General features: G+C 53.4%; 1 protein-coding gene across 2 annotated transcripts in view; it reads right to left on the bottom strand.

The window, feature by feature from the left end:
- The window catches only part of SCAP (SREBF chaperone), a 47543-nt gene extending 45110 nt beyond the window's left edge, over window positions 1-2433 (bottom strand). For both annotated transcript variants that reach the window (XM_086851483.1, XM_086851548.1), the window contains exon 1: window positions 2302-2433. In XM_086851483.1, the coding sequence (XP_086707609.1) occupies window positions 2302-2423 (122 nt within the window). In that variant the 5' untranslated portion in view covers window positions 2424-2433. The remainder of the gene's footprint in view (window positions 1-2301) is intronic.
- Between the last annotated feature and the right edge of the window lie 14962 nt (window positions 2434-17395).

Here is a 17395-nt window from a genome sequence, read left to right as displayed (position 1 = left end):
GGGAGAGGAAAACCACAAGGACTGAGATCATTTTCTCTGCAGCAGAATTCCACAAGCTCTCCTTGATTCCAGGCACAGGAGACAGGACTGATCCACCTCCCTCCCTCTGAAGAGCTCAGGATACGAGATCACTCTTGTTTGCTGGAATATCTTTATTAACCATGTTTCAGGCTGAGGAACATGGAACTGGTCAGTGGTGGCCTCAGCAGTGCTGGGGAATGGCTGCACTCCGTGATCTGCAAGGATCAGGATTTCCAATTTGAACAATTCCAGGATTCCCTGCTCTGTGCTGGTCCCAGCCCAGCTGTGCACAGTGCTCAGGGGCCCTGCCCAGCCCTGCTGCACAGAAATGTTTCCTGAAGGAGCTTCTGCCTCAATGTTGGCCACTGATTTCTCCCCACTAGCTTCTCTCTTGTTTTTGTAGCGGGATCTGCCAGTGAAACCCGCCCAGGAGAGAGGAGTGCTTCCAAAGAGCACCAACAGCTCCATTCCCGCATGAAACAAAGCCAAAGAGCATCCCTGAGCCCTCAGCACAGGGCAAAATTCACTCATTCCCAGGAAGCAATCCCCCCTCCAGGTGCAGGACCCTGCTCTGGAACAGTTCTGAGCCAATTAGCAAAGCCACTTCCCAAGCCACAGCTAACACCTCGTTACCAGCAGCTAACGAACAGCAGCTCCCAACAGGAACTGAAACACCCCAAAGAACCTGAACAGGGACCTTCAGCCTCACCCCAGCTTTTTGCCAAGATTCTCCTGCTCTCCAGGGGTGTCACCATGTTTTTGCCAGCTGTCTCTCCCACAGCCAGGACCTGCTTTGTTAAGGAGCTTCTGGAACTCGCTAAAGAAAACAGACTCCTCACACCTGATGGTGTCCTGGATGGATTTCTGCACCCAGAGGAAACAGGCACTGCAGAAGCCTCAAATGCTGGCACTCAGGAATGCAGACACTTCCAGAAATGCACAGTTACCAAAGACACCTGGTCTGGAGCCTCAGCTCTGAACAGTGACAGAAGTCCTGACCCAGTGGGCCGAGGCTCCCAAGCACGAGGAGAGCTGCTGGTGACCCCGATCAGATTTCCTCCTCTCCGGGAAATCCTGAATTTCAGAAGGGAGTAAGAATGTTTTGATCCCACCCAAAACACAAGGCTGTGGGTGAACACATCACACTGCATTTGCTGCCTGGGAGAGCTGGAATGAGGAGCCTGAGCCCATGGGAAGGCAGTCCCAAGCAGGAATGAGGTGACACACGTGGGACTCTGGTTTGGCTTTGCTGGGTGCAGCTTTCAGGTGAAGAAATGCCACTGGAAAGCTGCACCTGGCAAAGCTGGAGCCCTTGCAATCATATCAGAGAAATGTAGGAACCACTTGGCCTTGTACAAGCTCTGTGTTCTACAGGACAAGAGACCTGAGAATAAAAGTGTCCCTGAAAGTCACAAGGATTTATGTGGAGCAGTGAAAATCCAGGAAGCAACACCCCCAACTGCTGCTCACAGCCACACAGGGTTCCTTCCAGCCAGGAGAAGCCACCTCAGGGCTTTGATGTGTGAAAATCCTGCCTTTGCCAATGTTTTAACTGAGGTGTGCAAGCAGCCCCTGTCACCACCACAGCTCAAAGGAAAACCTGTGTCTGTGGCAACACGTGAGCAGCTTTTCTAGGGGGAGCAAATCATCACATGGGGTTCACTTTGCCCAAAACAGACAACCCTTTATTTAAAGGGTTTATTTTTAATTTAGAATTTAAAAGAATTAAACCCTCCAAGACAGAATCTGACCGTACACAGGTGTGCATGGGCTGGGCACAAAGGTTTGCTCAGCCCCACAGGGTCCTGCTGGAAATGATTCCGAGCTCGTGTGACATTCCTGGGAGTAAAATTATCTCCACCTGCAAACTGGGGATCCAAATGAGAGTCCATAAGGAGAGTGGGGAATCCACTCCCTACTACATGGGTGTGCCAAGGATGAAACAGAAGAGTGAGAAGGGAGAACAGGACAGGCAGGTGTGCAAAGAAAGATCAGCTTTCCTTCTCTCCATTTTTAATTCATGGCTTTGGAGTCCACTACCAGGTGCTTGAAGGTTACTTTCACCTCATTTATTGCTTCACTTCACTTATTCAATTAGTTCTTACTTATTAAACCAGATGAAGACACTTAATCTCTGTTGTTTCTTTTATCCCACAAAAGGAGATGACAAAACCTGTAAAGTCTAAATAAAGAAAGAGCTCCTGGGTGGGCCCAGAAGAGAGAATGTGGCCAAGAAGCCCCTCCCCAGCCCCGTGTGACACAAATGGGGGCAGGACTCACCAGCAGGCCAGGATGCAGAGAGCAGTGAAGAGGATGATGGGGATGGGGTAGGAAGCACAGAGCAGCCCGTGGCTGTAGAACGCCCGCGAAATCCTCTCGCGCAGCTTTTCAGTCAGGGTCATCCTCGGCCGCCCTCACCTCGAGGCCATCCCGGGCTTCAGCAGGGGCTCGGGCAATTCCAGCATGGACAGCCCTGCAGGGAAGGCACTGCCTCCAGCTGGGGAGTGCAGAGGGAGAAAAATAGATAAAGAAAAGGGAGATAAACGTTATCAGCTTGTTTTAGAAAGATCGCATCGTTCAGGAAGGAATTGTTCCCTGGCAGGGTGGGCAGGCCCTGGCACAGGAGCCCAGAGCAGCTGGGGCTGTCCCTGGATCCCTGGCAGTGCCCAGGGCCAGGCTGGGCACTGGGATCCCACAGCCTGGGATGGTGGAAGGTGTCCCTGCCATGGCTGGGGTGGCACCGGATGATCCTTAAGGTCCTCTGCAGCACAAACCATCCTGGGATTTCTTGGTTCTGTGAAATGACTGAGCAGATCTCAATCCCTGTCAGGACTGGACCATCCCTGTTCCATGAGGAACTCAGGAACAACATGGACATCCTGTGGCAAAAAATGCATCAAATGTGGCTCTCTGGCCAGCCAAGAGCTGCTCTGGAGGAGCAACAATTTCTGCTTATTTCAAGGAGAACTTTGTATTTACTCTCTTCACCTGCTGTCCAACAGCAGCATTCCCTAAGAAAACACAGAGCAGTCCAAAGCTAGGATCTCTTTATCACTTGGGGGGGGTGGAATATTAAAATCTGCCATCTTTATTTGCTTTATGCTCTGACAGAGCTCATAAGAGTGAACAGCAGGAACTGTTCCTGCTCCAAGTCATTTCTGCAAACATAAATTATCTCAGCCAAAATAAACCTGCTGATTGTAGGAGAAATGTGAAAGGAGAATTTCTTGCCGTTTTTGCAAAAAGGCAAATCCAAGACAAAGTTTGCCTGGCAGCACGAGGGCATCGGGATGTTCCCACCTTGCAGCACCGCAAGGGACATTTCTGGTTCACTTCAGGTACAGGAGATGGACACACTTCACTGAATCCCAGCGTCACTGAGCTTGGAAAAGCCCTCCAAGTCACTGAGTCCACCCTGTCCCCAGCCCAGTGCCACATTCCTGGGACACCTCCAGGGATGGGGACTCCACGCTGAGCCCCCTTTCCATGGGGAAATTCCTGCTGCTGCCCACCCTGAGCTCCCCTGAGCCCGTTCCCTCTCCTCCTGTCCCTGTTCCTGGGAGCAGAGCCCGACCCCACCTGGCTCCAATGTCCTGCCCTCTGACAAAAACAAGGCTGACCAGCAGAAGGAAGAAACATAGAACTTCATTTTGCAGGAAAAATCAACTCAAACTTGCTACTTTTCCCCAGACAAAAGCTTTTATCTCGCTCAACAATAGTTACATGTTCCAAACTCTTCACATTTCTGTCTGACAGGCTTTACTGCCTTCCCAGGAACCTCCCTGGACACCGAGGGCAGGCAAACACAGCAGAGCCCACTTTGAGCTTAAGAGGATAAAGCAACAAAGGTAGAAAACTTTATAATACAGTCACCTGGGGTTTTAGGTGTACTCAACTCCTCAGCTTTCCAGAAAATGTTCTGGAGCCAGGCCTCAGCATTAGGTGTAATAAACACACAGCTGAGCCAGTGGAGCCTGCAGGAGGGGAAATAGAAGGAAAAATCCAAAATAAATCCCCGTTCCACAGTGTTTTCCTTGCACTTCAATACATCCCAGAATTTACTGCCTGTATCTGAACCTCCAATGGGAATTTGAACCCAGCATTTTCCATTTACAACCCCAAGCTTGGCAAAGCAGGAACAGACCCGACATGGTCCAAGTCACCTTGGTCACCTGTTGTGCAGATGGAACCTCAGCCCTGCAGCAGCCCCGGGGCACAGGTGGGATCTGAGGGGTTTTCCTGCCTAGGCTGTGTTTAGGGGAGGACAGGGGAGGAATGAATGGGAAAAAAGGAAGAATTTACTAAAAATGGGGATTTATAAATCTGTAAATATACAGACTAGGTTGGTCTGTGCTGCTGCCCAGGGAGCAGCTCAATGTGATGCTCACACACCTGAGGGCCAGGTGGGATGGACAGCAGGAAGGGAGGGGTCCCCAGCAGTAATTCCCCCTCCTGGTGCTGCAAGCACTGCCTCAGATCCACAAATCCATCAATGCCATCAAACCCCTAAATCCATCAATGGGGATCAGAGAAACCTCCTGCCTTCAGAGCAGCCCCAGAACACACGGAGCAGCAGGACTGATGCTGCTGGATACCCCAAATTCCTGCTGTAACCGACACATTTCACCTGGGCTTCAGCTGGGATGGTGAGCCAGGAATGGAGGGTCCCAAGAGGCCTCCTTGGTATCCACGTGCCCCCCGTCCCACAGCCTGCTCACACAGGTTTGGGGGTGTTCCCTGCACCCCTGGGCTGCTCACAGCACACTCACAGCACAAGAGCCAGCACCAAACCCGGCTGATGCACGGCCTCCCCTCCAGCTGCAAACAGCTGCCAGCCCTCAAACGCAGCACCACAGACACCCCAGAGACAAGGAACACCTCAGGGTCCCTGAAACAATGCTGGATCACTCCCAGCCCAGAAAAGCACCTGGATTTTCCTGCCCTCTGCTGGGCCCTGGAGGCGGCTCAGGATGCTGGGAGCGATCACTCCTGGTCCCACCGCCACGGGAGCTCCAAAGCTCAGCATCCACAAAGGGAGGAGGGGAGGGAGAGAGGCACACATCTCACAACCCGAGTCTCCCTCTCTGCAGGCATGGACCAGGGAACATTCCCGAGGACTTGAGAGGTGGGAAAACAAGAGCCCCGCTCCAGACAAGGCTCCTTCACAGCAGTGCTGCACAATGGGCTCTAACACCAAGGTCCTGCTCTCCCCTCGCATTCCCATGGGAAGAATAACGGGCTTTGTGCTGCCAGAGGACACGGAGGTCACGAGGAACACAACACTTCCTATGGGAAAATCCCAGCCATGCAGCAGCCCCGGGAGGCCGCTGCCTGCAAGGGGTTAATCCCACCACCGCTGTCAGGAACAAGGCTCCGGAACAGCCTCTAAGTCCTAAATGGATTGTCCTTCACAGAAGGGGACCTTTCCATATTCAAAAGGTAGAAAATGACATTGCTGAGTCCACTCCCTCCATTCCAGCTCTGTGGCTACAAGAGTGCTCAAAGTCTGACTCGAGTTTTCAGCCAGATTTCCATCCCCAAAATGTGCAAACTTACTTCGTGTTATCTGTTCTGCCTCACTTGACCAGTTCTGCCCTGCTTCTTTTTGCCTGTTTTCCTCCCTGTACAACATTCATTTATAAAAATTTCATTTAAAAATTCAGAGGTTGTCTGGAACAGACCCCATTTCACTCACTTTACATGTTATTAACATCTCTTGAAAACTGAGTTGAGTAACGACGACGACGACGAAGATTCAGAGAACACTTCAGTAATCTCTGTGTGCCAGGTAAAGTTATCTGCTCCAAAAACAGGGGCTGACATTCAAAATCACTTTTCAGGACATTTTCAAACTTTTCTGCCACAAGAGAAGAACCTCAGTTACACTCCTGCTTTGGAAGTCATTCACTGAAGGTTTCTATCCTTTCTCCCTTCCCAAAATACTCCCACCAGCAGCAGACACCAATTTATTGCTGTGGATGATGAGACAGGATAGGCTGTTCCACATGCAGAGCCATGAAACACAGAAATCTGGGATTTGTGACAAAAAGAGAAAATATCCAGATTTAGAAAACACATGATTTCAAAGTTCACTCCTCTTGCTGAATGCAGCCAAGGGAAACTCCCTTGCCCATGAAGAACAGAGATTCCAAACACAAGGAAATGTTTCCCAAGCCCTTCTCCTCCAGCACAGAGCTCCTGCCCAAGCCTGTACGGCTGGGAATGATCCCCCTCCACAGGCACAGAATCCCAGAATGGTCTGGGTGGGAAGGAATCTTAAGGATCACCCAATTCCAGGAAATGGGATGTGATGCACAGAGGGAAAATAACATCCTGGGATGCCAGACCTGAATTCCCTGAAGGTGGGACATGATGGGGTGTAAAAAGGGAAATTGTGTGTTAGGAATGAAGAACAGAGTGGAATCAGGATGTAAATCCATCCTCACACGTGCTAAGTGCTACACACAGCACATTCCTGCTCTTCCTCCTCACCCCACAGGGGACCCCAGGAGAGCTGGAAAGGTTCTGAGAAGCTCGAGGATGTCCAAGGGCAGAGCAGCTTCGGGAGGCTTTTCCAGCTGGAGCAGATTTTATCAGTCAGTGGGCAGCCCTAGGAAGGCAGGAAAGGGCTGTCTCTTTTATCCCGGGATAACTCAGCATCAACCCAGCTCCAGAGTGGCAGCTGAAAATAACCAGAGCTAATCCAGGGTGATCTCCCCAGGACGCTGTCCCTGTCACACGGGGCACACAGCCAGCGGATGAATCTCGGGAAGAGCGAGCCACGAGGCACAGCAAAGGCAGGATCCCTGTGGCTCCAGGAGCTGGGATTTTCCCCAGTGCCCCAGAGTCCAGCAGTGCTGGCTGCAGAGCCCACCAGGCTGCTGTGGCTCCTGGGCACGCTCAGGGACCAGCCAGGGACCCAGCCCTGGCAAATGTCCTCATGCAACGCATCCCACGTGATCCCTTTGGAATCATCTCCGTTCTGTTTATCGATGCAGCCGCTCCACAGGTGGCTGGGGAATCACTTTCTCCTAAAAATACCAGAGCCTGATGCAACAGCCTGTGCAGTTACATCTGAGAGCATCCCCACAAAGCCCAGAGGTGCAATGGCAGCGTGCCCCTCTCCTGGCCAGTGCCAGGCACACACACCAGGGACTCCACTGATCCTTCACTCCGGGCTGGGCCATTGTGAAAACAGCTCTTCCCTTTCTACTGCACGTAGTATTTCTACTCATGCCCTTTTCTAATCCTCTCTACCAGACCAGGGTCAACATCTCAGCCCAAGCCTCTTGTTTGGAGTATAAAATAGGCAAAATGCTTTTGGACCATCAGCCTGGACTTGTGCAAAGTCTTGGGGTCCAACAGCAGCAGGACGTGGAGCTGCTGGAGTGAGTCCAGAAGAGAGGGCTGGAGCCCCTCTGCCCTGGAGCCAGGCTGGGAGAGCTGGGAATGTTCCCCTGGAGAGGAGAAGCTCCAGGGAGAGCTCAGAGCCCCTTGCAGGGCCTGAAGGGGCTCCAGGAGAGCTGGAGAGGGACTGGGGACAAGGGATGGAGGGACAGGACACAGGGAATGGCTCCCAGTGCCAGAGGGAAGGGCTGGATGGGATATTGGGCAGGAATTGTTCCCTGTGAGGGTGGAGAGGCGCTGGAAGGGAAGAAGCTTTGGCTGCTCAGTCCTTGGAAGTGCCCAAGGCCAGGCTGGACGTGGCTCGGAGCTGGGCTAGTGGGGGGTGTCCCTGCCCATGGCAGGGAATGGAACAAGATGGGCTTAAAGGTCCCACCCAACCCAAACCATGACTCTCTGGTTCTGTATCATTCCTGAAACAGCAGCTTGGTCTGACCTGTGCCATTTCTGAGGTTTCCAGCACTGCTCATACTCTGAACAAGCAACGAAGAGCTCAGGCCACCCTCACTGCCCAGCACAGCCCGTGAGCGAGCCAGGCTGCAGCTGAAGCCCTGGGCACACCCATGAGAGCTCTGTGCACCAAGGGCAGCCCTGCCTGCCCTGAAGGACACTCCTCATCCTCCCTCCTCTACTGCTTCAGCCCAGGAAAAGGGACCCAGAGCTCAGGAGCAGCTCAGCAGCAGGGCCAGGTCAGAGTGACAGCAGGGACACAGCGCTGGACTCCGGGGGCTCTGCCTCATGCTGCTCACCCACAGCATAACCAGCTTTGCTCAAATGCTTCCCAACAGATGTTTATCCAATTTGCTCTGGAGCAGTCCGAGAAATGTCTGCAGGTCCCAGGTGCCAGACAGGGCTTGGTAACGTTTTCCCTGCTATTTAACCCCTTCTGTTCCCCGTGGGCACAGCCAGCCCCAGCAGTGGGATTTGGAACCATGGATTCCATGGAATTGCTGAGGCTGGAAAAGCCTGCGGAGTCCAGGGAGTCCAACGGCTCCCACAGCGCTGCCAAGGCCACCACCACCAATTTTCACACCCAAATTTTCACCTCTCCCTCCCAACATACACAGGAGCTCACTGGGTTCCCTTCATTAGGGATTACAGCTCAGCAGTTATCCCCATGCCTGCAGCTGGCTATTTTCACTTGAATCCAGCCTCACCACTGTCCTGCCTCATCACCAGCCCATTCTGAGCCATGCCAATTGCTCAAACCCTTTTCTCACTCCTGCTTTATGCACAGTCTGTCCTGCCACCTCAGTGATGAGTGAGACCCCAGAGCCCCCCAGTGCCCCTCTCAGTACAGCCAGGCCCACTCACAAGGGTGTCACTGCTGCTCTGAATACATTTATTATTTAACCATGGTTTTATCCATCATGGACAAGCACCTCCTCAGGCTTTGGGTTTGTTTTAATTGCACCTACTCAAGATTCTTACTTGGATAAAAATCAAACCTTAGAGGATTCATGACCACAGCTGCTTTTCTGCAGCCAGAAACAGCCCTGGTTATCTTATCCTAGGAAGAGCAGACTCAGTTTGCCAAGGAGTGGCAAAGCAGCACCAGCTTTCCTGCACTCCTGTACCCTGCCAGGTGCTTTTCAGCCATTTCCCACTTGCTGCAGGATTTTGGGATGACTGCTACTCCCCACTCTCTTTGTCCCACTCTTTCACCCACACCAACTGCTGGCTCTCCTCCGGGCTTTAAAAACATCACCGACTTTCCAGGGCTCAAAAGACGCCTCCTAAAGCTTTTCAGGTCTTTTTCAGTCAGTGCTTTGAGCACACAGACAGAAATACCTCCCTGAAATGACAGCTTGCAAAGCTGCTCTTCCTTTTTGTAGCCTGGCACTGCCACCAGTTGCTCACCAAGAGTCAAAAGGTGCTGAACACCCCAGTTTTGGGGATGCCAGACATGAAGCTTTCCTCTCTGTTCTTTCCTTTACCTTCTGGCCATGAGGACATTCCCAGAATAACTGTGAGTCCCCCAGTGTCCTCTGACAGTCAGGTTTGACTTTTATCTTAATCCTCCCTTTGTGGCCTTGCTGCTCTTCAAATGAGGAACGGAAACACCTCTGGCTTTGAATAACCCTCACTGCAGGAGGGCTGAAAGCAACGACAGATCAGCACTTCAATGATTTCTGCCCAGCTCCAGCTCTGCTTTTGTCAGGCAAAGTTCACCTGGGAAGCACCAGGAGCCATTCACCATCCCAACAAACCCAGTGGAGATTCACCCTCTTCCTCAGTTACCTTTCAGCTCAGCAAACCAGGATCTGAGCTGAGCACAACTCCTTCCCTGCTTCTTTCTCTAGGGCTGGAGCTCCCCTCCTGCAGAGGACACATTTTCTGGCTCCACACTCTCCTTCAGAACAGGAATCAGCATCGATGGTTAGTGATCAATATTAGGAAATAAAACCCAAACCAATCAGTTTAATGCAGGCAAACACATTCTGTCTGTGTGGTTTGGTGTTTATTTCTGAAACAGACAAATTCAAAATTCAAATTTGTGTCTGAATACCCGAACTGTACCTTCTCTGGAACTCTTTTCTTAAAGGATGTGTCACGACAGATGCTTCCATGCTTCACTCCAGGGTTTGACAGGGCAGGGACAGGTAAAGAGGACAGAAACACCTTGAGGAGTGCCCAGGATGGGCAAACATGGTCTGTGGAAGGAATTGCAGCTCCTCTCCCAGCCCACTCCAGCCCTGGCTTATAAAATCACACTTAACACCACAAGTGTTGGGTGAAAGGTTTTTCAGGGATCCTGTGCTGAACTTCATCAGGGCAACTTAACAAAAACCACTTCTGAATTTGTGGAGAATTCAGCAAACAGGTAAATTAAGATTATTTAGGTATTTTAGATATTATAAGCATGCTGCAGTGACTGTGCCCAGGGCACCCAGCAATGGGGCAGCAGTGCTGGCAGGAGGCAGCTGAGGGATGGCATTCATGTGGCTCCTAAAGCACCACTGTGGAAACACACACAGCACAGGGAAATCAGCATCATTTTGCTGGCCCCAGGAACAGACAGCAGCTTCCCAAACCCTTCCCAGGTAAAACACATCCACAAAAACCCTCCGAGCACAATTCTGCATTTTCCAAACCCAGAGCCCATATGGGGCTCATTTCCCTCCCAGAAGAAAATGCCTCCAAAAACCCCCTCAGAAATATCTTTTGAGTACCATTAAACACCCCTGCAGCAAAGTCCAGCTATCACTGGCAGCAGTTTCCTGACTTGCTGTAATTAGAGCTCGGTCAAACGAAGTTTATCCGTTAGGCACTATCATTTCCCTGAAAAATACGTTGTGGAAACATAAACCAGGAGTCTTCCCATTTCAGAGGGAGGGCTGGGGGTGCTGCACCAGTCGGGTTCCTATTTTAATGAAGGGTTTCCAAAACTTGTGGATTTGGCAGGAAACCAGAAGTGTGCCCTTGGCTCTCTGGGGAACACGTTCCCTTTTCCAGCCAGAGATCCAGCAGTGTTTCCACTCTGGAATTCTGGAAGCTCTGCCTGTCAGGCATTATCAGGGATCCCCTCACAGGCAGCATGTGAAGGATGGCAACAGGGAGACAAAGGCCAGAATTCTGATCATTTATCCATGAAATCAAAAGCAAACCTTTAGACATAACCCTCAGCAAGTGTTCCCCTGCACAGCTCCCTCAGGAACCAGCCCCAAAGCTTTGATCAGGACAGTTCCCAGGGTTCACAAGTCTGCACTCCCAGATCTTTGGGGCTTGTGAAGGGCCCCGAGGGACACAGCACCTGTAAGGTGATGCACCTGCCTGGGATTGGTTTTCCCCAGGTCCTGGGTCACAGCAGAACACCGGGAAAGGCTGAACACACTCACTGCCAGGGCTCCCAGCAGCACACAGAACGAAACATTTGCCTTTCTAATCATCACCAATTCGGAAGCCAGGCTCAGGAAATCACTGCACTCTTTCTTCCAGATGGAGAAACGACCCCAAAATTCCTCTGTGAGGCAGCAAGTCTTGACTTGGACATTGTCTTTGGTAAACAAACCAACTATTATTCCTTTATCACAATGCTCCATACAAGATTAATTCAGATTTAAGAACTGCAAGCCTGCTCCCCTCCCCACTGCCCACCACGCTCTCACTCCAGCTGAAATCACTCTTTTCCTGGGAGGAGAACTTTACTTTTTCCCAGTTATGCCAAAGGGCTGTTCTGAGCCACTGGGGCTGGGTCTTCACCTGAGGACATGAATTAAAAGATTCCCTCCAGTTCCCTGTTGTGGGTATCTTGGATGTGAGCAGTAACAGTCCCAGACACACAAACAGCAGCTGCACCACCACGGAGCTGCTCAGTGCTCCTTAAGCCTTTCTTTCTCACCTTGAATGCACTGCACAAGGGGGAGAAAGGGATTCAAAGGAATTAAAATCACAGATATCAGAGCCAGGGAATGCCTGGAGAGCTGCTCCTCCACCTCCCAAGCTCCTTGTGCCGAGTGCCCCCGGCAGCACAGGGGACTGTGTCCCATCCCCACCCAGAGCTCCCTACAGAGGTCTCTTGGGAGAGGGGAGGAAGGTGCCTGCAGCAGCTGCCTGGCCTGGAAAGGATTCCCAGGACTCAGGATCTGCTGGAAGTGCTGTGCTGCTGCTCCTCACCTACTACATTCCACTACAGGCAGGTAAAGCTATTTTTGTTCCTCGAGCTGTACCTGTTCTACTTTTTAAATTCTCAGCAGAGAGGAGGAAAAAAAAAAGGAGTTTTTGGTTCATAATGATCCAAACTGACGCCAGACAGGCCCAGCAACCCCCTGACTGAAAATAGTGTTGAGTAACTCAGTGAGAGCCTGACTAATTCATTCATCATAGGATTCTGACACTTAAAATACTATTTTAATGCTCCTGAGACAAACCCTGATTGTTCTTGGCTCTTCTGGGATGTTGTATTTCAATCATGATTGGAAAAATAAACCATGCCAAGTTGTACCTGGAAACAAGGAGCTGTGTCACACGTTGATCCCGAGGTGTTTTCCCCTCTTCCCAATCCCAGCCAGCTAATCTCCTTTCTGCATTACACAACAGCTCGTGTAATCCCAAATTTACCACCCTAGTCCTGCCCTCACAGCTCTGGTTTCACAGAGAGGGAGCTCACGCCTCATCTCTGCCCCTTGAATGAAAAGAAACTCGGTTTGCCTTTCAACAACCCGGAAAAACACGTGGATGCTGCATTCAGGGAATTCTGGCACTAAGGCCAAAATCTTTCCGGAGTCCTTTCCTCGGGGTTCTCCCAAACACAGCGCCAGAACCGCCTCAGCATTCCAAAAGCTCCTCGCTCGTTCTATTAAAGATAATGTGAAGATGTTCATTCTGACTGGCATGAGGAAGATTTTGACCAAATCCCCGAGTTTAGCAGCATTCAGGGGGTAAGATAAGTGCTGAGAGCACACAGCCAGGTGCCCAGAGAAGCAGAGCAGCAAATCCGTGTGGTCGTGGAGCGCTCCGTGACCTGTACCAAACCTCACGGAATATTTCACCCCCTGACCCATCCTTCCCTTGACATATTTCATCCATTTAATCCTTTCCCGTACAACATTTCCCCCTGATCCTGCAGCAGACGTGATCAACCCCTTCTCTCCTGTCTCCCTCTTCACTGTGCACCTTTGATGTCCCAGGGCTCTCTCCATCCCTGAGGATTCCCGAATATCGAGCAGATTGCACAGACAGGTGATTATCCCCAGGGATGATCATGCAGACCCCAGCGAATAAAACACGTTCCATGGTTCCCTTCACTTATTCCCCACCAATTCCACCCAAAGCAGAGAGGGGGGTGTGGGTGGGGTGTGGGGGCGGGGGGGGGGGGTCCCTGAGGGGAAGGCGCGCGCTCCCGGCCCCACCGTGAGGGGGACTGAGGGGAAACTGAGGCAGGGCAGGGGTGCTGAGGGCTCATTCCCGTACCCGATCGCGCCCGGCCCGCTCCCTTCTCACCTCACCGGGAAGCGGCTCCTTCCTCACCTCCGCCCTTTGACCTCCCGGCAGCCGCGGCTCTCGTGCTTCGTCGTTCAGAGGTTGGGGTTTCGGGCCTTTTCTTTTTGGATTTTTTTTTTTTTTAATGTAGGATGTAGTGGGGTTTATTAGCCTAAACCCGCGTTAATCCCGGGTTTTTCCGCCCGTTCCCGGCCCGGTTTCTCCCACCCCCTCCCGCCCTCCCCCCGCTGCCGCCGCCGCCGCCGGGCCCCGACCGCGCGCGCGCAGCGCCGCACGTCGGCCACACCCCCCGACGTCAGCGTGGCCACGCCCACAGCGCTCGGACCACGCCCCCAAGAGAGCAGTCAGTCCCCACTATGGGCTTGATTTGCATGGCCACGCCCACACCGCTCGAGCGGCGGGTTTATTTGCATAACCACGCCCCTGTCTGTCTGGCCGCGCCCCCGGAAGTGGCGGGGCGGCGGCGGGAGCACGTGGAGCGGGGAAAGGGCGGCCGCGGGAAGAGCAGCGGGAATCGGGGGCACAGCGCAGCCGGCCCCTGCTCCGGGCATGGCGGCAACGTGCGATGGAAGTCCCGAGTGTCCCGGGAGCGACAGGGGGAGTTGGTGGCGGGGATTGGGCACGAGGAGCCCTGGAACCTCCCGGGGCAGAGCACATCGGGAGGGAGGGCTCCTTGCGGGAGCCCCGGCTCGGTGCAGGGGACAGGGGTGACTGATTCCCGGGAACAGGAGTGGGCCAGGTACTGAGAGCACTGGGCACATGGCAAGGGGCAAGCGGTACCCAAAGGCCAAGGGACCTTTCCTTTTGCCCCGGCAATGTCCCTGCTCTCCTGCCAGCACGGCGCTGGCACGGGGTGGATCCTGCGAAACATTCCCTGCTCCTCCATCTCGAGGGGCTGAGCACCCCAAAAGAGCCTTTCCACGGCCCTTCTTGATGCTGTCCGACTCTGACGTTTACAAACAGTCCCTGCTGCCCTAATACAACACGTCCCCTTCTCCCAGGGACCTGCACCCCTATCCCACCACCCCAGCCTGGGTGGGATCTCCCCTGCCTGCAGCTCCCCCCGAGCCCACAGGAACGGAGAGCTGAGCCCCCAGGTGGGATCTCCCCTGCCTGGAGCTCCCTCTGAGCCCACAGGAACGGAGAGCTGAGCCCCCAGGTGGGATCTCCCCTGCCTGCAGCTCCCTCTGAGCCCCCAGGTGGGATCTCCCCTGCCTGCAGCTCCCCCCGAGCCCACAGGAACAGAGCTGAGCCCCCAGGTGGGATCTCCCCTGCCTGCAGCTCCCCCTGAGCCCACAGGAACGGAGAGCTGAGCCCCAGGTGGGCCCTGCCCCAGGTGGGATCTCCCTTGCCTGCAGCTCCCCCCGAGCCCACAGGAACAGAGCTGAGCCCCCAGGTGGGATCTCCCCTGCCTGCAGCTCCCTCTGAGCCCACAGGAACTGAGAGCTGAGCCCCAGGTGGGATCTCCCCTGCCCCAGGTGGGATCTCCCCTACCCCAGGTGGGATCTCCCCTGCCCCAGGTGGGATCTCCCCTGCCTGCAGCTCCCCCCGAGCCCACAGGAACGGAGAGCTGAGCCCCCAGGCCAAGTCCAGCCGATTTCTTGGCTTTGCCCAAGCACACAAACACTGCGGTGGCAGTGGCCCTGAGCACGCAGCTGGTGGCTGACCCCAGGCAAGGCCACCCTGTGCTGCCTGTACCGATGGCACCATTCCTGACATCCACTGTCCGGCTGTCCTCTCGCAGCGTCAGCGCCATCCTCCATCGCGGCCGTGCCGCTGGCCTTGGCTCAGCACGGCTGCCCCGTGCTGTCCTGCTGGCCAAGGCCACAGCTGGACATTGGGAACCCGGGTTTGCTTCTCTCTGCGACTCAGCAGCCCCCACGCGTTTCCTGTCCCTGTCCAGGCTCACACCGCTGCAGTACAGGCAGAGTGGCTCATTCCAAGGGCTGGGACCCCAGGGAACACCCGCTGCAGGGGGACATGGGGGTACAGCCGAGGCTGCTCAGCCCCGACCTTGGACACAAGCACTGCTGAAGGGCAGAAAGAACCGGGCAAAAGGCAGCAGTGATGTCACAGCCATGGTGTCACATGTTGATACTGTCACACACTGATGGTGTCACACAGCCATGGTGTCACACATTGATACTGTCACACAGTGATGGTGTCACACAGCCATGGTGTCACACAGCCATGGTGTCACACAGCCATGGTGTCACACGTTGATACTGTCACACAGCCATGGTGTCACACAACGATGGTGTCACACATTGATGGTGTCACACAGCCATGGTGTCACACATTGATACTGTCACACATTGATGGTGTCACACAACGATGGTGTCACACATTGATGGTGTCACACAGCCATGGTGTCACACGTTGATACTGTCACACACTGATGGTGTCACACAGCCATGGTGTCACACGTTGATACTGTCACACATTGATGGTGTCACACATTGATGGTGTCACACAACGATGGTGTCACACAACGATGGTGTCACACAGTGATACTGTCACACAGCCATGGTGTCACACATTGATACTGTCACACATTGATACTGTCACACAGTGATACTGTCACACAGCCATGGTGTCACACAGTGATACTGTCACACATTGATGGTGTCACACAGCCATGGTGTCACACAGTGATGGTGTCACACATTGATACTGTCACACAAGGATGGTGTCACACAGTGATGGTGTCACACAGCCATGGTGTCACACAGTGATACTGTCACACACTGATGGTGTCACACAGTGATACTGTCACACAGCCATGGTGTCACACAGCCATGGTGTCACACAGTGATACTGTCACACAAGGATGGTGTCACACAGTGATGTCACACATTGATACTGTCACACAGTGATACTGTCACACACTGATGGTGTCACACATTGATACTATCACACAGCCATGGTGTCACACAGTGATACTGTCACACATTGATACTGTCACACAGTGATGTCACACATTGATACTGTCACACATTGATACTGTCACACAGCCATGGTGTCACACACTGATGGTGTCACACAGTGATACTGTCACACAAGGATGGTGTCACACAGTGATGTCACACATTGATACTGTCACACAGTGATACTGTCACACAGCCATGGTGTCACACAGTGATACTGTCACACATTGATACTGTCACACATTGATACTGTCACACAGTGATACTGTCACACAGTGATACTGTCACACAAGGATGGTGTCACACAGTGATGTCACACAGTGATACTGTCACACAGTGATGTCACACAGGGATGGTGTCACACAGTGACCCCGCCTGTTCCCAGAGAGGGAGGCAGAGCCCAGGAGCCAGGCTTTGGGATGTCTCCAAGGACAATCACACAGATATTACTCCAATTATACACCACTCTGTGCCCGTCACAGCTGCAGTGCCAGCAGCTCCCAGTCCTCTCATCCTCCCTTTGCACTCTGTGACAGTGCACTGACCCCTGGGCACTGCCACCACCCCTGGGACAGCAGCACTGCCACTGGGCACTGCCACTTCCACCCAGGGGACACCAGGGATGAGTGGTCCTGTAGCACACCCATGGCCTGACTCCCTCCACAACCCCTGGAGCCTGCCTGGCTTCCCTGGGCTGCCACTGATCAGCAGCCACAGCCCCGAGCATGCCAGGGCTCCCAAAACTCTGACTCAAAGGAACGTCCCCAAACCAGCACAGGGTGGTCACTGAGCCTACACGGAGCATCAGGAATGTGTGCCACTGCCAGGGCTGCTATCCCAGCTCTGGAGCTGCAAGGACCTGGCAGGTTGCTCTGGACTCTCACAAGCACATGGGATGTTTTTATCTCCCAGGATAAATGGGATATCCCAGCAGGAGCGTGGACCAGGAGACCTGGAAATCCCTGCTCCCAGGACAGCCACGAGGAAGGGCACCCCTCCTCCAGGCTTGGGAGATGCCCATTCCTGATCCCTGCCAAGGAGCAGGCAGGGAGCAGTTCCCACCCCGAGATCTGCAGTTACTTAATCACAGTACCCTTATC

Source organism: Cyanistes caeruleus, chromosome 1 (assembly GCF_971803275.1).
Source record: "Cyanistes caeruleus chromosome 1, bCyaCae1.hap1.1, whole genome shotgun sequence".
Classification (NCBI taxonomy): domain Eukaryota; kingdom Metazoa; phylum Chordata; class Aves; order Passeriformes; family Paridae; genus Cyanistes; species Cyanistes caeruleus.
This window is presented reverse-complemented; position numbering and strand designations above follow the sequence as displayed.